Raw genomic sequence first — 21,956 nt, forward strand, 5'->3', positions numbered from 1 at the left:
AAACAGTTTAATTATGTTTACAATTTGAAAAGGACAGACTCGAGCCATTTGCATATCAAATGGAGGTTTAAAGAACCGTTTGTTTCGCCTCTAAGCCTAGTAATGCACTTGACATTTTTTATTGTGTGCTATTTGGTTAATTTACCAAGGAGGAAAAAAAACATAAACAAGTTTATGGACTTTTATGGTTATATACTGTCACTCCGAAATTGGGGGGGCTACATTCATACAGAGAATGGCTCCGTTTTAATAATGCGTCCCAGTCGGTGATAACGGGGGCATTGTTGTGACCGTTTAAACAAAAGTAATTGATCCTCCTACCCCGAGTCGACACTGGCTCTCCCCCTTTTATAATCTTAACAATAGACCGTTACCAGGCGACCGTTTAAAAGCGCTTGGAGGGAAGGGGAGGAGGGGGGCTGGACGTTACTCGAATCGTCGTATTTATCCGGGTTCACTTCTTAGACTGAATTATTATGGATGTAGCGGGAATGGATAGTACGACATTCGGTGCTCTACGGTTCACAAATAAAGGTAAGTTTCTTCCAAGTCTTCCGTATGTCTTTCGCATATCACATGGATGTAAATTTTATAACATTGTAATTCTGGATTTGTGAGAAAGTGGAGCATGCAACTAAATTTAACTGTTGATTAAACGATTGCCTCACGAAGTGGAAATGGAGCCAGACATTCTTGGGTGTTATAGCTTCAAGAAGTTACACTTTTCAAAACCTCGCCTTGCAATGTTTACATCTATGCAACGTTTTATTATAGCCGAAATGGCTAATATTTACGTGTAGATCTAGAGTAACCTACTGAAAAATTAACCGTATGCAGTCGTGCAATACGCCTAAACGTTTGTATGTTTTTATTTATCTATCTAATAGGCCTACGTTATTTTGTTTTGTGTTTTTGTTGCTAAGCTTATTTGAATATGTGATTTCCCCTGTTATGTTAAACTATTTTAAATGTGAAAATATGATATTGGATTGTTTAGCCATACGTTAGTGTAGGCTACATATGTTTTCAGAGTATGTCCTGCTCTGCTTTAAGCACATTTGAAGTGCGCGTTCCCCGCACACTCTGCTCAGTCCTAGTGCATGACGAGATGTTGTCGTTGGACAGTCGCCTGCTGTAGCACCGGGCAGTGGAGAAAGGTCGCTTTTAAACTAACTGCGCTTTGTTAAAGTTTAATAATGGAGGTTCCTGGATGTGCTGTCAAGGGAAACTGCCTTCAGGCATTGTAACTCCGGTGCGCATTTCATCTGTCACGTGTTTTTTCTCTTTTAGATTAATCACGGTCACACAATTCTAACATTTGGGCACTTCGTTTTAAATGGACGAATACGTTACTGCAGTTTTATTGTTCAGTAGCCTGCCAAATACTTAATGCTTTTTTTAGACTGCAAACAGAGTTGCTCATTGACACCATCTTTAAATTTTAGCCTCTTGTTTGCCTAACAAAATAGACTACTGCTTAAATGTAATTATTTGAATGCAACGGACATTTTTGTATAAAATTATGGCATACAGTCAGGCCCAAAATTATTGGGACCCTAAATGAAGATGCACAAAAAACTAAAAAAAAAAAAAAAAAAAGACATCATTACTGAGATGTATTGTTATTTTCCCACATGTGGGAAATATTGTATTGGTTATACTGAATCAACAAAAATAACATTTTTTAAAATTATAAATGTGTTAAAAAACAAACGTTTTACAATTCTTTGTACTTCTATGATTAGAACTTGGTGCAGTCTCTCCTGGCTAGGATATAGGCACTGAGCCTTATTCTATAATCTGTTTGACAGGGTAAGAACAGACATTTGGACGGATCTTCAACCATTTGTCCATGTGGCACTTTTCACAATCCTTGATGTTCCTAGGTTTGCCTTCCTCAGACTAGACCGCACGTTTTTTATACAGGTTAAGTCTTGAGACTGAGCTGTGCTTTGGAAAACATTAATTTTGTTTTTCCAGAACCATTTTTATGTTGATTTTGAGTTATGTTTGGGGTCCTTGTCTTGTTGGAAGGTCCTTCTACAACCAAGTCTCTGCCTCCTGGTAGAGGCAACCAGGTTTTGGCTAAAATGTCCTGGTACTTGGTGGAATTCATTATGCCAATCATATTAGCAAAGGACCTCTGGACCACTGGCAAAACAGCCCCAAAGCACCAATAATCCACCACCATATTTGATCTTAGATTTGAGGCACTTTCCCTTATATGCGCCCTTATTTTGATGGAAAACATTCCGACAGTGTACATGGCCAAAGAAGTTACATTTTGGTTTCATCTGCCCAGAGCACCCTGTTCCAGTCATAATCACATTTGTCAGAACATTTGAATTTGTTAGTTACTCTCAGTAAGGGCTTTCTTTGTGCAACCCTTCCGAAGAGCCTCTCGGTGTAGAAGTGGTGTTTTACGGAGGGTTTTGATACTTGGTGGCCCCAAGATGCATCTGAACTCTGCAGTTCTTTGAACTATGATCCTTCGCCTGCCTCTCCGTCCTCCTCGCTGTGCGTGAGGACAGTATGCACTTGCGTCCCCTTCCTGGCAAGTTTGCATCTGTTCCACATATTTGAAACTCTTTGATTATTGCCCTAACAGTCCTTAGTGAGATATTTAACCATGTCTGTATTTCTTTGTGCCACTAGCGACCTGATTTGTGTAGGCCAGCAACCATTTGTCTCTTAATTTGACAGTTCCTTAAGATTGACAAGTTCATTGTAGTTTTAACCGTTTGATTTTATTTTAATAATATTTAGGATTAGCAATAATTTTTGTTTTTGTGGAAAAAATAGTATTACTCAATAAATCAGGTTTTCTCAAAAGAATAATTGTATTAAAATAAAAGTTTTTCATTTCCCCATGTGCCTGAGCCTATAATACAGCTCATTGTATGTGTTATTTTATACAGAGATTCCCCTCAGGTCAGTAATTCTAGACCTGACTGTATATGGCCGTAGGCAGGGCTGGACTTGAAGCAGAATTCGGTTCTGGTATTTTTCACCTTGAGTAGCTTGCCCAGACCAGCCCTACACAAAAAGACTTGGAGTCAGTTGTAGATTACGATCACAAAAAAATGTGACACGCTCTTTTTTGGACTTGTGTAACTGAATAATCAGATGCAAATTGAGAAGACAAATCAATCAGCCCCCTGGTGTCCAGCTCCACATGATGGCGTGTTGGGTGTTTTTGACTGAACGGCAAGTCAGCAAGCTAAGTGCACATGTGTGTCAGTCGGTTTCAGTTGCTTTCGTCCAAAAATAATACCAGATCCAGCCACCATCAAATAAGTGAATCACTCATTTATTTAGTAACGCTCCACTGTGTAACAGTGACCATCACACCTACACAGTTACTCAGTAGATGTCTACGCCTCCTAAAGAGGGCTTCAATTACAAGTAAAAACATCCATCACTTGGGTTTGGTTGAGACCTCCCTAGCTCTGAGTGTCCAAGAAATGTGGGTATGCAAACTGGTGGAGGCTGGACTCTAAATGTGTTGATACTGTTGTTTCCCCAGATGGGTCTTGAGATTTGAAAGAAATGACTTGTTGTCCTACAGCATTATATAAAGCCAAATAACACTGAGCGTTCTCCTGCTGTGTCCTCGATTAAACTTCCTCTACCAGTTCGCTTTACGAACTGGACAAATACAGCCACCTGCAGCTAGCCTTTAGTTTATCCCTGCACTTACGAGTGTAAGGCCTGGCCAGTGTCAGCTTGCCTAAGGAAGGATTACAGTTGGATGGGTTCTGAGCAAGGTGCTTTTCTTCGTGTTTACATTGCTGTATGAAACCTCTCCAGAAGATTTTCAGCTATGAGAGGGGAGTTCATATTACGTGAACAGCAATAAATTCAGCAGTTGCGTCCTCGGTACCTTTTTGAACTTGTTCTTGATGCAAGCCAAATATGATAAACATAAAATGATCAATGACGTCTAACAGCTATGTTTGTATGGCATTATTTCTTTTTATTCTACGTAAATTATGTAGCCACACAAAATGCCTTAACTGGTCTGCCTAACTTTAACTGTTTTAAAGTCGCGTTCTCCTTTTCTTGCTAAACAGAGCTGGACTCATGGCAAGATTTTGAGGTGCATGTTATAGGCTAGATATATTGTAGATTATTGTGATGAGAGCTGAGAAAAGTTTCAGGGTAATTATACAGTTCTTTATGCCGTACTGAGCTAGTGTGTGCACTTTATTAAAACGTGTAGGCTACTACTCATGCAGTTTTCCTCATTAAAGTAATGGGTGACTAGTGTTGCTAGCTTTAAAAAATTCAAATGCAATTTCATCTACTGCTATTCAGTTAATTTCACCGACTCCAATGTGTGAAGATTATTAAATGCTTTTGTGTTCTTGCATAAACATACAAGGGTGTGTTCATTGCGCTGCGGCTGAGGGACACCGTGTGCTGGGATGTGGGGTAAGCTGGCCCTGAAACTGGAATCTGAACCCACAGAATACATTTGCCCTTGCTTTATGACTGACATCATACTTCTATTTCTCTGTGGTAACATGAGCATTCCTTTCTTTAAGTACAGGGAATGGAAGTAACCGTGCACTTTCTTGGATGTTAAAGTAGTTGTAAAACAAATAATAATAAATAACTATAAATTGATGAAAGATCATGCCGTTCTGCTATAATCAAGAAACTAACTGAGGAGTCTTCATGCATGGTAAGCTCATTAGATTGTCTTATGAGTGTTCCAGAGGTGACACAGCATAAAAAGGCTGGTATATCACTCACACTGTTTTACATGCAACGTCCCAGTGAACATTTTTTTGTGTTGAGCAGTCGGTGAAACGCCATATTGGCATTCACATAAATATCCGGCTACATTTTGTTGGTGAGTGAAAGTTTTCTTGCAGACTAGGAATTAGCCAGGCTATATCTTGTTAAAACCTGAGCTATGTTGGGGTCAGCCTAGTCCGTTTATGTCAAAATGTCTCTCAACCTAGATTTCCGCCCCTTTAGAAGTCTAGATTCCGGCTTTTGCTCACTGGGATTCTCTCTTAAAAGCGAGTTTTTAACAGAGAATAATTAAGCTCACATAAGCTAACCCTTGGCAGAGTAAAAATGGCCAAAAGTTAATCGGGCAGGAGATAATCGGCTCAAGATGCTTTTAGTTGAAATGAGAAAATAAATGTTGCATGATAGAGGTGCCACCCCCTTCCCACTTTTTAATTTCCCTGAACTTAATTCCTGTGCTTCCAGTACAAAAAATGCTTTCTCATGCCTGTACTGTATCTGTCACAGTTTTTGCAGCAGTAAGTCATACAGTTGGTGCCTGTTCACTGATGTACTGGATTTTCAGTCATCTCAGAACTCTCGTCTCTAGTGATGTCATCTGGAGATTATTTGGAGCAGAGAGAGGGAAGGAAGGCCCAACTCAGGAAAAACAGCTGGCTTCCATCCAGGACACAGCCTACCCCCCCCGCCCCCCACCCCCCACCCCCCCACACACACACACACAGAAGGTCTCAAACTGGCCCTGTCCCCAATCTAGCCTCTCTGACATATTTATTTCTACACATGGCTCTGGTATGGGGCACGTTTATTTATGCAGACTAAATAGGATTCCTCCTGCTACAAAAAACATGCTTGTGTAAGTTTTGCCTGAAAGTGACAGGCTAAATTTAGTCCATGAGGGGCTATACTATTGCTGATGGGCTGTAACATTGTTGGATTGATAGGTGCTATTGTTTAATCTTGTGTTACTTACTTGTGCATTCCAAGTGTACATGTATTATCTGGGAACGGCAACTAGCTCAAAAGCTAACAACCTTCCACATTCACATGTGCCATCAGTCTTAAGCCCATCTGTTTGCTGTCAGAAAGTTATTACTGTAGAACATGAGAATATGGAGTGAATTGGAGACATTCGGATTCTAGCCGTCTCCTGGGGAGTTGGATTTGCAAAGGAATCCTGGTCAGGAAGTATTGCAGTTCCTGTAGCTTTGTCAATGCCAGTGCTAGTGTTTTAATATCAAAATAAGAACACCTTTATCAGATATTAAAAAGGTAATTGCTTGAACCTTTGCTTGTAAGTGAGGATTTCTAATTCTTTTCAGGCATTTGATAAACAGCACAATTATATTTAGAACTGTGCAGTAATTAGGCTGATTACTGATTACAGATAGCAACAGTTCCCTACTTGTGTCACTCTGCTGTGTTGTAACATGACCTAGGCTCATTGTTCTGACACACCTGTGTGAAAAAGAAGCTTTTACGAAGCATGACTTCACTGTGAAGCCTTTGTTTTTTGGAGTTTTTGTGGTCTAATTTTCAGACCAGTATTCAGGAAATAAGTGGTTCTGAGCAACATATTTTCATCCCAGGAGTGGTAGCTGGAAAAATAGAAGGCATGGTCCTGTTGGTAGCAAACATAACATTCAACTAATCTCAGACTGAGTAAATGTATCCACACCTGTGCTATACTTCAGAATGTGATGGATTGCATTTTGAATGGCATTTGTGAAAGCATTAATTTAAGAAATTCGTTTTTAATTACACTGGTGAACCAGGAAGCCAAAAAAGAAACCACTGATCACCAGTGGACAGTCAGTGGTCAGAGTCATGTGACCCAAAGGGTCATTAACTTTTCATACTCTTCTTGCAGGCTGTCTCCTCCCACAGTGCAGATTTGCACGGATTTGAAGGAACGATTAAAGAAATGTCACAACCAGGTACTCCAGTAATTACAATCCAGTTATCTATGCTCAACCTATCCTCTGACAAATACTTACATTTTAGAGTATCAGATGGGACTATAGGGGGAATTAGCCATCTGACATACTACAGGATGTCAAAACGCAGGAACCAAATGATACATCACCTGTCAGTGTGTTCCTATAGTTAATGAAGTATAAGACTTAAGGAGCCAGAACACTCCTTGTGAATACACTACCTGTACCTGCATTACCAAACAATTATTAGAAAAGACTGTCCTCCCTCTGCAGGGCTGGAAGTTTAGAAGGTATTTGGGAATCATCAGTGGAGTCATCAAATGGATGGAAATTAGTTATTTTAAGTAGTCATCAACAGAATGAAACAGAAAACTGAAATGCAAATGAATGGTGTGATTGTGGAACTGTGGATTCGATTACTGCATCCCTGCCTGCTGTGCTTGATTTGTTATTTGGCTGCTGTGCGTTGGTCTCTGGAGCTCAGAGTTGAACTTGTGGTCATGGTACTGGTGTCCTGTGAGGCCAGGTGCTGCACTCCTCCAATATTAGAGCATGCCTCTGCCATACTGTTGACTCTCTAGTTTTAAACAGAAGAGGCGAGTGATTTCTTTCCAGCAGAAATGCGGAGCACTGAGTTTATGAGCACACTAGTGTGTCCAAATATAGTATTGTGGGATGCAGAATTCCACACATTTCTGTGAACTATTTCGACCTAAGAAATCAGGTGAGATGAGTTTGCTGTACTCAGCTAAGGTCTGGCTCCCAGCAGCACTTGAAAAGAATGTGTTGAGTTCCATCTGAGACAGGTTTTTATTTCATTGCAGGGAAGTGAGTTTAGACATACCTGACTGAATTACTATTTGTCCAGTTTTTTAAAAGAAATAAAACACAGTTGATAAATTCAGAATGCGTCTGCTTGCATGTAATTGAGCTGAGAAATGTTACATTGCTGGAGAAATTAGCTGCATGACAAGAAATAGTACCTTGGTATTTGTTATTTTGGATTGTGTTTCTGTTGCTTTTTGTTATGTGGAGGGGCTCCATTTGAATGTGCAACCCGGTTATGCTGAAGATTTCAAAATAGTATTGAGTAGTATGGCTAAAGTAATATATGTGTTTTCTAAGTTGTGAATTCTGGTAGCTAATATGCTGAGCAGGCAACTCATTAACTCGTTTGACCAGATTTATTTGGCGTTGTTAAATGCCTGATACTTATCTGAGTTTACATGTCGATTGTTTGGCATAAGAAATCGAACAATAAATTCTCCTGAAATGAAGACCCACTGTAACTGGAATCAACCTTAGTTTAGGCCAGGGCTGTGAAATTAGATCTGTGTCTGTACCTTCTGGCCCAATCATGTATAGTGATTTGAATTCAGTGTCATTTCTTGATGAGCTGACAGCTGAAGACTGCTTTTGTGTCCCAATGTAAAATACTTTACTGTATCCTGCCCTTGAGGAAGTAAGTTATTTTTGCTGATGCCAAGAGCTGAGGACACTCTGGGACCCGCTAATTAACAGCCTTGCTGTGTTTTACTTCATAGATAATTTTAGATTACATGATGTTCCACCTTTTGGAAATGACAAGAAAAAAGACAACAGAAAAAGGTCCCAACATGAGTTCTTGCTATGGGCAAGTTTAGAGGGATAGTATTTCTGGAAGTGACATGTTTATGTTGCATTCTGTTTTGTGTGAATACTTGTTCCAAGTGTCAAGCAGAGGATGCCAGGGGTCAGATTCTGAGGGTATCTGTGTATATGACAGCGCACTGTGAGAGTCGGCGCGTTCTTGCCAGCGCGAGCATCTGCGGTTTTGCGTCAGTGATAGCGCCGAATGGTCGAGTTGGAGATTCCAGCAACGAGGAAGTACCGGATTCTACCGCCTATGATTCTTTTGGAGTCGCTGAATCTCTGGTACGGGAATCAGGGGAAATGGAACAACAATTGGAGATCCAGGTGCGTTCTCTGGAACAATAGAAAAACCAACTTTTCTTTATGCAAGCCAGATTGCTTAAACGAAGCGCAGTGATGTTTTTCAGGATCTGTCTTGACAACCTATTTACTTAAATCAATAAACGTGTTTTAATTGAACAAAGATCGAAAAGTGTTATTTTATATATGTAGTAAAGACGATCAAAAGTATGAAGCCGTCTCTCGATTTAAGAAACATCTAAAACGGATGATGTTCCCGTCGGTTTCTGTTATTAATCTCTAAGAATACCTGCCCAGAGCATCACCTAACTTACTTGAAATGTGGCGGCGAGCAACGTAGCCTCCTTACTCGTCCTGTGTGAAATCCAGTGCCATGGTTTGAAAACTGCCCTTGTCCCGTGTGTTTCACGAAGAACAAGCGCAATACCAATACCACAGCCACACGCGGAAAACGGTTGGTGAAGCACGTCTCCGATTCGGCCGTTTCAGCAGTTATCCGCTGTCTGCATCGGTATCAAGTGAAAGGAAACGTTATTTTTACAGCGGACGAGACAGACAGATCAGCATCCCTGAACGCGGGGCGCACGATAGGCAATTGTCCATGGAATCGCAACGGAGGCGGAGAGCTGAAAGCGCTGTTGAAAGATATTCTCCATTTAAAAGAACGAATGGGCACGAAAATGATCACCGCCGACTTTAGAGGTAAAGTGACGACGGTAGTCTTTATCAATATTGGCGCAGGAGGAACAATTAGGCTATATAGTGATTTGGATCCATGTCAATTGAGTGCACTATAAATACCCTATTTCTAGCATGGCTCACCTGTGTAAAATTGGGTTATGGGGAGGGGCAGTGCGGGTATGGAGTGTCAGTTTTGGTGCAAATGTACAGCTGTGTTTAAATCCAAAAAATTAACTATTGGATGCATTTTCATTACATTCGAAACATAAAATTTGTGGTTTATAGTATTGTTTTGCAGAGCCATGATTGAATAGTATATTCACTAGAGAGTCTTCGAAATAAAAATATTAAGTGGGTAGCCTATAGCATTTATCAGCAATATCCTACACCGTGCCCTTGTGGATAACTGCATCTGGGTCCAGGAAAATAATGAACGTCTCTGGGTGAAGAATAGAAGTGCAAATTTGTCGTTATTCTAAGGAATTACACGTTGTTTGCTTTGGCTCATGTATAGGCGTGCCAGAGGGTGAAAGTTCAAGATAAGTTTTTACACGATGATAAATTCGCAGGTTTCTGAAAACTCAGCTCGTAGGTTTCCGCAGCAGTTGTACCTCGTGCTATGCAATGGTTGCGAAATCGAGCATAATACAAGATCGTTGTTAAATTTGACAACTAGCAGCTACAGTATAAACAATAAATTATTTCTGAATTAGAGATATGCTTTCAAGTTAGGAATACTTATTTTGGCCAGAGTTTAAATTGTTTCTTGTCAGAAAATACACTGAAGTATCGTATTCGATTAAAAATGGCATTTGAAGCGTAGCGCATGTGTGATTAAAACAGTAAGATACTCAGTTAAAGATTTGCAATGAATTAATTCCGGGGTTTTGGTGTTCAGGGCATATGGATCTGTGATACAGATTATGCAGTTTTTGGATAAATCCCAGGAGCTGATTATTGTCAATAGGACCTATGAAATATTTGAATTGCGTGATTACCAGGAAGGAACATAAACCGTACTCTGCAACTGTTTGAATGGTGACAGGGGCTGCATTGTTCAAAACTGACTGTTGCAGTCCAAAGGCCGTGCAGCGTAGACAATGGAAGTCTCAAACGGACAGGCGTCTGTGTATATGCCCAGTAGCAACTCCGCAAAATGCTGTGATAGTATGTTTTGTCCATTACACCTCAAGTTTTCAAATGGGGGTCAGTACACAGCAATGGCTTGGTTATGACAAGCAAATAACTTTCCCAGTCACATTTTATTAGTCATATTTATTTATGTGGGATTTTTAAGGCTTACCTGTACATCTGTCTTCACCTAGGCTATATGGTTTAGCGTTTAACTGGAAAGGTAACTGAGGAAGACTGCCGCCTGGTGTCCCTGTGGGTTTACTGCATTTGGTTAATTTCTTTCTGGAATTTCAGCTTGCCTTGTGCTTTTGTTTGTTCTGTTAATTTTACTTAGATACTTATTCTCCACATTTTCACACAAGCAAATCACATGGGTCACACTGTTGCTGATTGCTGGGCAAAATATAACTCTAGTGACTACTAGAAACAAGCCCAAGCACTGTTTCATGAGTTAACCTGTAAATGTCTGGATTAAGCAAGCTCATGAAGGAAGTCAAGTAAAGGTGTCCAAGCACTTGCCTGATTGCCCAGCTGCGTGAATGTGCCCTCTTAACGGTAGTTAGGATTCAGTATTTCTTATTTTGGAATTCTGTCTCAGATACAGACAGTCAAACAGTAAGTGCTAGTGCTCAGTTCAGACTTCTGTAGCACTGTAGGATTTTTCCAGGTGGGATTGTACTGGTGGGTATTTATTATAAGTTAGGTATAAGTTTTTTGAACAACTGCCCCCAAAGGTGGTTGCCCCGGTCAGCTTTCAGCAGTATTATAGGGATATTGTTAGAGCACTGTGTTAGTCAGTATTTTTCGTTCTTATCATAAACAGTGATACTTTGTGAAAGAACGTGCAGTTATGTACTCTTTGCGGATATGTTGTTTTGTTGCCTGAGCAGAACATTTGTTTTTATGTTTCTGAGCAATTATAATTATACATTTAATGTAGGCCTATTTCATGTTTTTAGGCTTGGACATGAATTCAAGGATACGCCCTGAATACTATCTTAGTACAGCCGTTTGACTGCTGACTTAGGACCACACAATCCCAGGTTCACATCTGGCTAGGGCACTCATTTAATATACAGTTTTCATAAGTTATTCATATAAAATTACAGAAACATCAACACAATGTTTTTAAGCACATGTTTTCTGCTCATTTCTGATGTCATTGTGATTGTCTCTTTGCCTCGCAGCTATAGTTGCTAGTTGTGTTTTTCTGATGTCCCCATCTTTGCTACCAAATTATGTTTATACTTGTGTATAAATAAGGCCACAGCAAGACATCTGCTTTTGATAAGTACTCACACAGGAACCCCTCATGAAATATGTTTGGCATGAAATGCTGCTAATGTCTCTGACAGAACAGCCTGAGGCAGAAACCATGGTCACTGAATTCATATCAGTTTATACCGCTCGTATTGTTCTTATCATGCAGCCATGTGTGTTTTGTTTTAAAATGAATACTATTCTACGCACAACAGGAATGGTTGTGACTATTATACATAGAGAATACTGTGTGTGTCATGAGGTTTGTGTTTTTGGCAGCGCGCTGCAGTGCTTTTACGAGCCAGGCGCTCATGAGATCACTTATTTTTAACCCAGAAGAACACCCATGATTACCCAAGTACAGTACGTGGACTATTCAATACTCCATATGTATATGGGTCTGGTTTGTAAAGTTTCTGATAGGCTACATATTTAAGTACAGTATTTTTTTTCAAATACGTAATGTTTGGATTCGGGGATGCATTTTAGAAAACATTTAAATACTTTTAGTGTTTGTATTTGAAAATGCATTCAGATATTGAACTTAATGTGGAGTAACCATTTTCTACAAACGCAGATATATAACCACATTTACAGTCATATGAGTCATTGCAAAGCCATGATAGCCATGTTCAACTTCAAAAACCACTGGGTTTCAAAGAGATAGTCTTGAGAGAGAAACAAGAAGGGACTATTATTATTCATAATAAAATATATTTGTTTTCTCAATAAAGTAATTATATGTTGCATATATAAAGTCATGCAAATATAGGGTGCTGAAGGCCCAGACAAAGATATATTAAGGTTTTTGGGTCTGCATGTGATGGGCCTAAAATTATTTTTGGCCTTTTTCAAATTCCAGATTCTCACTTCAGTCATTTTGAAAAAATGACTAAAATGAGAACATTGCTAATATTAGAACTTCTACTGTACTGTCTTTACATAGTTCTTACATGTTGAATGGCAGCCTAGTTTTTTGTCTGTGTGTTTAACGTTGGTATTTTGTGCAATAAAAAAATCATGTGCACATCCTTTAAGTTGTAGTGGGTGCAGGACAAAAGAATTAGAGTGAAAACAAGACATAACAGCTTTTTTCAAAAGGTACTAAAATGTTTTTTGGGGTTTTTTTGCTCATGGAGGTACACTTGGGAATTTAATTAAGGTTGGTTGTTTTCTCAATTGTATAAGGTGGTTTGAAGTTTGTCCTTGTAGTATATTACAGCACAATTGATGTTTCATAACCATCGGAATGGGACACTGTGCCTTCCATCTTGAGTGTAGACAAATCATGTTAAGATGAACTATTCATCATTACATTGCTTTTGATGAAAGATTTCATCTTTGAGTCATACTGAAGCTTGGGGAAGCATATGAAAGCCCTCAGTGGCAGTAATGATAGCTTTCCTGTAATCAATGGCAAGCATTATCTCCCAGTTCAGTGAGTCAGTCAGAAATGCATATCGCAGGCATTGTAGTCTTCATTACGTTAACAGTATCATTATTTTGTGCTATAAAGTCTCTGTCAACAGTGTTTTTGTTCTCTGAAGTCACAACCAAATTAGACCAAATCAGTGACTCAGTGTGCGCCCTGTGTGGTGCCTTGCCGACGGTTGGTACAGACAAACAAATATACGTGTGTGTCATCCTTCCTCTTTCAGAGAACGGTTGTCAACGGCCCAATATTGCAGTCCACTGCGTCCTTCATTTCTTTCAGACGGAAAAAACATGTTCGGGCCTGGCACATCCTCCGCGTTTCCATGCTCGGTTTGTTTATGGGGATGTAATTCTTGGACCCAAGAAGCGGTTTTTGTTGAAATTTTTTTGGAACTAGTGGTTTGTGGGGTTTTTTTTCACAACACCGTAAAATCAAACAACCGCACAGTAAAATGTTCAGAGGGTTAAATCCACTCTTACAGAGTGCATGTGGTCCCTGTTAGATTCATTTGTACTCTGTTAAGAGTTGAACTAGCACTGTGCAGGTACTGTTTTCGCACGGTAAAATGCAGGGATCTGCATTTTAGGCTTGTATCCCTCTGAAAACTGCTGGTGAATTGTGTGTTACTGAAGGAGGTGTTGAGAGAGGCGCAAAGGGGAGCTGTAGCTAATCATTATCTTTTCATGCGGCTGTGACCCCCACCCCCACCCTCCCTCTCCCCCCAATTGTTATTTCTCGGAGCTGCAACAGAAGGAGTGTGATGTCATGTCTGAGACACGCATGCCAGGCCTGGTCTCTTAGTGACTGCGCACCTGAAGCGGCTCAGATCAAAGGGCAGCTTTTTGCCAGCCAAAGCCCCCAGGAGTGAAGTGTATCAGGCCGGGTTAGAACACGATCCGTCAGATCTCTCGAGCCCGGCACACTGCTCTGGGCTCTTTGTGCATTCAGAGTCAAGTCCATCCAGTGATTAATGTTAGTCTCAGAAGCTCAGAAGCAGATATCTTAATTCATCAGATAGCCATTGCATGCCGCGGAGCTTCAAGTATGACCCCAGCAACAATAGCAGCATCCTCTCAGTTTTTTTTAGCTGATGTCATTGCGTATCGGGCCCTGTTCCCGATTATTTTCACAGTGTAAGCAGCGGGTGATGGGATCAGAGAGAGAGAGAGAGAGAGAGAGAGAGGGGAGGACAAAGCCAGGGTAGCACTGTCTCTAATGGCAGTGAAATGCCCTCCCGGACTCTTGCAGGTGATGACGGTGTGTAATGTGGACATTAATTGAATTACCTATTGTGTCAGGCACAGAGAAGAGAGGCTCAGGCAGGGGAAATAGGCTCCAGGATCAGTTGTTTGTGTCTATGTGGCAGCTAAACCACAGAGTAGCATTAACTCTTCCTTCCTGCGGGCTTGTTGCGTGACACAAGTTGGCAGGGGGTATTTAGCTATATTAAAGAGGCTTACTGTTAATCCCAGCTTGCGACTTTTTATTCAACAGGTAACTGGAGGAAAGGGGAGGAGGGATGACATCCATGCCAAAATATACGCTGTCTTTTATTTTCTATTTAAAGACTCTTTCCTGATCTGATGGCGGTGGGCCACATTGCAGGAAAGACTCCAGAAATGAGCAGGAAGTTTTCATAGTGTTTCGTGCATCCATACTCCAGATGTGTCATGAGATATTTGAAAATTTCAACCTTTCCATTGTTTCTCACTGCCCTGCCTTTTAGAAACCACTTCCGGTAACATCTCCAGAAATTCAGCAGTCCAGCTGGAGGTTGTCCGTTTGCCGTGAAGTTAGACTGTTGGCTTAAAGAGTAATTTTGATTCTTTCTTTTCAGAAAGTCTTTGCGTCTGGAGGCGACTGACCCTGTGGACGCTGACCTCTGACATCACGGAGGAACCTTGACAGAGGAGCCATCTGCCTTCTCCCAGCCCTCCGGCCGTTCCTGCAGACCTTACTGTGTGAAGCACAGGAGTTTCGGCTGCTTACATCTGTATGTGAGGACTGTGAGCGCTCTTTAGCTGCTCTGTCCCGGGTTACCCCTCCTGGTCTGCAGATTTACTCCATCGGTGCTCCTGATTGGCTCCTAAAACGGATACTTCAGCTTCCTGGTTGGAAACAAGTGTGCGGTCACCTGTCTTGTCTGTGGAGAAAAGCTGACAGACCCTGGTGGTTTGGAGACACTGTCGGCCCAAGAGGCCAACCCTTCCAAAATGTCTACCAAGGCACCTATTTACCTGAAGCGGGGGAGCCGAAAGGGTAAGAAGGAGAAGCTGCGGGACATCCTGTCCTCCGACATGATCAGCCCCCCGCTGGGGGACTTCCGGCACACCATCCACATCGGGAGCAGCGGCGGGGAGAACGACCTGTTCGGGGACCTGTCCTTCCTGCAGGGCAAGTTCCACCTGCTGCCGGGCCAGCAGGGCCGCAGTCTGTCGCAGCGCTGCAGCCAGTACGGGGAGCCCTTCCAGTTCACCCGTGCGGCCAGCGTGTGCGGGCACCAGGCCTCCGGCGAGAGCTCGCCCCTGCTGAAGAACGCCATCTCCCTGCCCGTCATTGGCGGGGTGCAGGCCATCACGCTGCCCGCCTCTGGCCCCGCCCCCGACCAAGCCTCTGACTCCGCCCCCGACTCCGCCCTTGACTCCGCCCCCGACTCCACCCCAGATTCCCCGCTCGCACAGCCCGATACGCTGAGCCAAGCCCCGCCTCCCAAGCCTCCCAGGTTACACCTGGATGACAAGTCCCCGCCCCTCAGTCCAGACCCCTCCATGCGGTCCTCTGACACACCGTCCCCCCTGACCCCGCCCTCCTCGAGGGCGTCGCTGGATGCCGAGCAGTGCCTCCAGAGCCCGGAGGAACGGCCTTACCTGTCCCATGCCGGCTCCCTGCTCTCCCTGCACCTGGACTTGGGGCCCTCCATCCTGGACGATGTGCTCCAGATCATGGACAAGCACAGCATGGGTGGCCTCAACGGGACGTGCGTGCACGGCGGGCGACAGGAGATCGTCACCTGAGGACCCCTCCCCCTTCCCAACCCCATCACATTGAAAAACGTCTCCCTCTCTTCCTGTTCTGATTTTGCTCCTTTTGAATATACCTGCTTACGTCGAACACCAAGCCTAGCTGGAACACATGGATTGGTAATAGAGAGCACTTGTTTGAACCCCTTTTATGGATATTTTTCCTTACCTTTTCTCTTTTGTTACTGTGAATTATTCCTTTAGCCTTTCTGTGTTGAATCTCGAAATTGTGCAGTTTTTACTGTGTAAAAGACACAATGGGTGAGCTTTTTTTTAACCCATGTGGCCTTCTCATGTTCACATGTATGACTTAAACAGGAAATACAATAAGACTGTTGGACCTGCGGACTCTTCTGTGAAAGGTTGTTTTTGTACAGCTGAACTGCTGAGTGCGTTTGCTGAGTGCTTCAGCTGAGGCCCTACTTACCCTACTGTACCTTTGCATATACTCCTTTGAGATTATTTCAAAGAGCCACTGGAGTTTCTTTTTTTGGGTGTGTGGCCTGATTAGTGTGAGAGGGACGATTCTCTGTCGGGCTGCAGCACTGGGGTGTGGGAGGAGGGAATATCGATCGTCTGCCTCCACCCTAAATCTCCTCCGCACAGGCCTCTTGCTGAGGCAGCCCCAGCGGGCACTGAAGGCCTTCCTTTTATCCCCGCGAACTGTGCTGACGAACAAAAACCCGAATCCGCTAACCTTCCTTTTCGCCCGTATTCTCCCAGGAATCACGCTGACTTACCATCTCAGATCTCGTGAGCTGAAAGAAATGCTGCTCGTTAGAATAGCGCACCGCTTCAGAGAACTTCCGCATTGGCACAGGTGCGGCCAGTGAGTATCGGGGGTTAAAGAAATGGCGAGCTGCTTCATTGAAGTGCGCCCGCACACTGCATTTCTGTTAACGCTGCACCTCATCAGTTATCCTGCAGGGCTGTGGGCACTTCTGGTTTTAGTCTCTCCTCTCCCTCATGTGCACACACCACCAGAGAGCTGAAGACATTCTTTACATCAGCTGACTGACTTTACTATTCACCGCCATTCATCAGAAAGCACTTCTTCAAGACTCCTGTCTGTGACTGCATTGGGCAGCCTTGGATTTCTACTCCGGGAAGCAGCACAGATATAAGGTGCTTCAGTTGGACATTATCACAGAACTATAAAGCGGTGCCATTTGTCTTCTCTCGGTCTGTAAATTTAAATAAATTGGGAATGATAGATGCTTGTGAATCCATGTAAACCTGCAATAAAAATCTTAGCAGCACTGATAAATATTTATAATAGAGATTGTTCCTGCATAGCAACTCTGTAGAGCCACAGAAGTCAATCTTATTAAAGGGGCCATCGTAGTAAATCTCTCCTGAAAGCTGAGAAAGCCTAGGACTGATTGTTAGACGCTGGCCTTTATTTTAGGGTTAATAAAGAGTGTAGTCCATGCAGAAGAAGCACTTGGTTTGTGTTTGCAATTCTTGTGTCTTGTCATCAGGATGGAATAGTGCACAGCACTTTCCCCATCTGATATTTTCTCTGGTTTCTCTAGTGTTCTCTAGGTTTTGCCAGATTGAGTTTATGAACATTTTAATTGTTATAAATGATAACTAATGGTATCACTGTTACTTCTTTCTCTCAAACTGCTCAGTAATCCTGATTATTAACAGGTCTTCATAGTCACATTTTTAAAAGTTTTCTTGCCCTCTCAAAAATAATTAAGGAAAAGCAATCATAAGTCCAATAGAAAGTTATCCAAACTATGTAACATCCTGCTGCCAAGCACGTACTGTTCCTGCAACTTTACTATGATATCTCAACATGGAAACATTTCTCCATTGCTGCAGGAATTCCACGGGCTAGACTGATCCTGTAACCTAGAAACTATATGAAAAAAGTAATTTACAAGGACAAAGAAGACACTACAGACTAGCATACATCACTGACAGAATGTTTGCGGAGTTAGTTTTCCTCTATATTTTACGGTCTATTCTCAGCAATATTCTCAAAATGCATTAATGCATGTGAAATTCCCTTTAGAAACACTGATTAAACATGCTGCTTTAGATACCACACATGTAAATGGTTATTGTCTTCCTTTTTTATTAATTCGTTTTTACTGTGGATTATGCATATGGATTTCTGGGTGAAACTTTCTTCATAAAGCAGAGGGGAAAGGCATAATGCAAATTTGTGTGCATGCACACATTTTACATTTAGATACAAATACTCTTACTATGAAATTCAGGTTCCCTGCAAAAGTCATTTTGTAATGAAACTGATACTCTATGGTAAATCAGTAATATTGCAGTCCAGGCTACAACTGATATAAGCGTTGTTCTTTTAAATGATTGCATTTTGGTGAAATTTGAAGAGTAATATATGTCAAACTCAAACCGTGGAACATGATCCAGTCGGATGACAATGAAATGTCATATTCATTGATAGTTTAACTTTTTTTTTTTTTTTGCTTGCCAGGTATTATTTTTCTGTTTAACTTATTTTCATGTATTGTCTGCTTGGACTGTATACAAAGTCATTCTACCTGAGATGTGAACCTTCCTGTTTCAAGTCCAATTCCCAACCCCAAATACACACTGTTGCCCTTTTGTAGTGAACTGGTTCTCAGGAAAGATGGAGGGAAAACTGGTGGCATTAATTACTGTCCGTAAGAGACCATTCTGCACGGTTGGTTTATTGGAGCCCATTTTGGACCTGTTGATGGAGGAAGGATCCCAGCCTGCACTCTGGAATGCGCTGATAAACAAGCTGGGTGATGTGCAGCACCATACAGGCGAGCATACCGAGGCCTGCATCACAGAAGCCTGTTTGTCCAATCAGCCTTGACTCCGCCCTCCTGAGTTCAGACTCCACCCTGCTCAGTCCAGACTCCACCGTGAATCTCTAAGTTCATTTAAAATCCCAATTCTCCCAAAAAAAGATTAATGTATGATTTTAGTGGCACCAAACAGGAAGAACAAACACATTTTGACTATACTATAATTTTTTTCAAGATGAAAAACATTTTACTTGTTCTTCTAGAGACTACTCTTTTACAGTCCCAGAAAGCCTTCTGTCTTTTATGATGTCAGTAATGCATCCAGTGTTAATAGGGCTAAGACAGACCAGACATGTATTCACACATGCCAAACTGAAATGAAGCAGCTCCATTCGTTTGCATGGCTAGGTCTGGTTTGATAACGAAAATGTATACAGTAGGTCACTGCCTTCTTATTTACACTATTTTGTTCATCATAGATACATCTAGGAAGTGTCTACTGAGCTGTAGAATATTTTTCAGCAAATACTTAATACTTACAGCCAACTTGAAAACCATATTTTTACTTTTACCTTGGAAATAAAAAAATGTCCCATCATTTTAAAATTGTTATTACCAAAGAGATTTCTTTGGCCGTGCATGAGGTGAATCTGGTATATGAAATGCTGAAATATTAATGTGAACTTGAAAATTAGTCATGTGGAATTTACATAATGGAATTTATTGTAATTTACTAGGTATTTACGTATGCTATGATAGTCATGAATGCGAAAAACTGAACAAAATATCATTTTACTATTTTCATATAATAAACCAAGAATAAAAATAACAATCATAACTATTATTTTTTATTTGTTTTTTGCACTTTATACAATTTCATTTTTGAGCTTATGAATTTATGGAGGGAGTGTGACTGAAGAAAGTGAATTAATGAGATGTCAATGATTTAGGGGGAAATGCGATCTATACCATCTTAGCTATTTAACCTCACAAAGTATTCAAAGGTTGTGAGCTTTGTCATTTATTACTCCCAGAAAAAAGTCAATTTAGTGTCGGAAATATCACAACGATAGCAACAGCGATGAGCATACTGCATGGCTCTATTACATGTGCAGTGGTAAATTATCTAGCATAGCGGCATCCGAACTAAACATGAGCATAACAACTGCTAACCTTGAGTAGCTATCAGTGGCACTGGATCTTATGTTAGCTACATACTTCCCAATGTTATTGATTGTACTGTATGCCTTTAAATGTTATGTGCAGACCATCCCTGTAGGCCTGGAACAATGTTGTTGTTCAGCCTGATATTCTCTCATTAAATTTTATTGAGAGAGTAATCCCTAATCCTCAAATTGATATTATATTAACTTATGTTATTATTACTTAATATTCAATCTTGGATTGATTTTTTTTTCCTGGCGTACTTGAGGTGCTTGGTCAAATGACAGAATGCAATATTGTAGGGAGCATCTTGAATTTTACCAGTAAATAAATAATTGAATTTGTGTATCCAATACTGTGTAGTGTGCTAGTCTACTGGGCCTTTAAGCGATGTGTTTAGTAATTGCCCCGCTTTCATTTTGGATATTTTTGTTGGACATTTTTCGGGTGTACTGTTAAACCCAAAACAAGCAATAAGCACCTATTACAACAGTTTAATTGCAAGCGGAAAATATTCACTGAAATGGGTTGAAGAAACAGATTTACTCATTTTATTCTAACAATACAACCTGAACTACACATTTATTTCAGAAAATGAATAAATTAATAAATATCTCTCTGTCTATCTCTATCTCTTTCTCTCTGTCTCTCTTTCTCTATGTGTGCTCGGTGTGTGTATGGTGTGCGTTTCTCTTGTTTTCAGTGGCGTGTCCACTTTTTCAAAAGCCCTGGGAATGGCTCCAAATGGCTTTGTTAACACAGAGGCTCCGGAAAACACAGCCATTGACCCTGAGAGCAGAATGGCCTGGGAACAGAGAAGGGAGGGAGGTGGTGTGTGAAACCATAGAGATAGTGTAACTAGAATGGACCTCAGTAACAACATGTGTCCAAGCACTATGACCGCACTGGACAAGGCCGAATGGATGCTTGTTGGAGTTCAAAAGTAATTATTTATCTTAAGATATTGAAGTGTCAGCTAGGTATTCCTTATGTGTGCAATCATTCAGGGCACTATATTGGCTCTGATAGTTTCATGCAAATTAAACTGAGCTTTTGTCAAGTTTAGTAAATCTATGTCTTTTGTGTAGAGTGAAAGGACAAGGGAGAGAAAGAGATTAATGAGGGGACCTCACATTCCATTCTCGTTAATAACTCACACATCAATCTACAGTCTTGAGCTTTTCATCAATGTTAGTCTCGTTTATTAGACTCCACCGTAAGATACTCTGATTGGCTAGAGTCAATGAGTAATCTAAAGTACAGAACATCTCCACTTCTTATTGAACTCGAGAAGCCTTGTCTGGGTATACTACCCACAAAAGACACTGCAACACTTTGCACTCGCCAAAATCAACGTAGAGGCAGATGTGAGCACATTTGATTAATATAATTAGGCATTTCAAATTAAGAGAAAACATGGGTAGTTTTTTACATTATGATACCCACAAACATCATAATGTGAAACAATTGTTTCGTAATGTGCCCATGAGGGCAACAAATCTGTTTGTTTTGGTGAAAGTCATAATATCTGCCTCCAACACAATGTTGAACCAGTTTCAGTTTTAATGATTTTTTAAGGAAACAAGATCCCCACTTCCATTTTAACTGGTGCCAGAGATGCAAGCTGTGTGCTTATAGTAATCCTCTGTCTAACATAAAACATGCTGCTGAAGGAAGGGGAGTTCTCATCAAAGAATAGTGTTCTTCTTAAATGTACAGCACTCTTTTTTTCAATTATCGTAACTGAATGCGTTTGATGCAGAGCTACACTGTTATTGTGCTGTTGCCGTTTACCTCTGGCATTCCCTTTTTCCTCAGTATCTAGAATAAGTGTAGAACTAGCATATGAAATTACATGAGAAGGTATGAG

At 41.2% G+C, this 21,956-nt stretch overlaps 1 protein-coding gene across 4 annotated transcripts; it reads left to right on the forward strand.

Annotated features, from left to right (window-relative positions):
- The first annotated feature begins 375 nt into the window (after positions 1-375).
- On the forward strand, positions 376-17,600 carry LOC135250122 (cdc42 effector protein 2-like). 4 transcript variants are annotated; one of them, XM_064326102.1, is made up of 3 exons: positions 388-534; positions 6,632-6,698; positions 14,978-17,600. In XM_064326102.1, the coding sequence occupies exon 3, from the start codon at positions 15,354-15,356 to the stop codon at positions 16,152-16,154; it is 801 nt and encodes a 266-aa protein (XP_064182172.1). In that variant the 5' UTR covers positions 388-534; positions 6,632-6,698; positions 14,978-15,353; the 3' UTR covers positions 16,155-17,600. The 4 variants fall into 4 exon arrangements, with proteins under 4 accessions (XP_064182170.1, XP_064182172.1, XP_064182171.1 ...); XM_064326100.1 differs by lacking the exon at positions 6,632-6,698 and having other exon boundaries at positions 376-534; XM_064326101.1 differs by lacking the exons at positions 388-534; positions 6,632-6,698 and adding an exon at positions 8,271-8,654.
- Positions 17,601-21,956: the final 4,356 nt, after the last annotated feature.

Source organism: Anguilla rostrata, chromosome 3, assembly GCF_018555375.3.
Source record: "Anguilla rostrata isolate EN2019 chromosome 3, ASM1855537v3, whole genome shotgun sequence".
NCBI classification, from domain to species: Eukaryota; Metazoa; Chordata; class Actinopteri; order Anguilliformes; family Anguillidae; genus Anguilla; species Anguilla rostrata.

Excerpts from the sequence above, each read along its gene's own strand:
- LOC135250122 (XM_064326100.1), top strand. The coding sequence starts at position 15,354 with ATGTCTACCAAGGCACCTATTTACCTGAAGCGGGGGAGCCGAAAGGGT.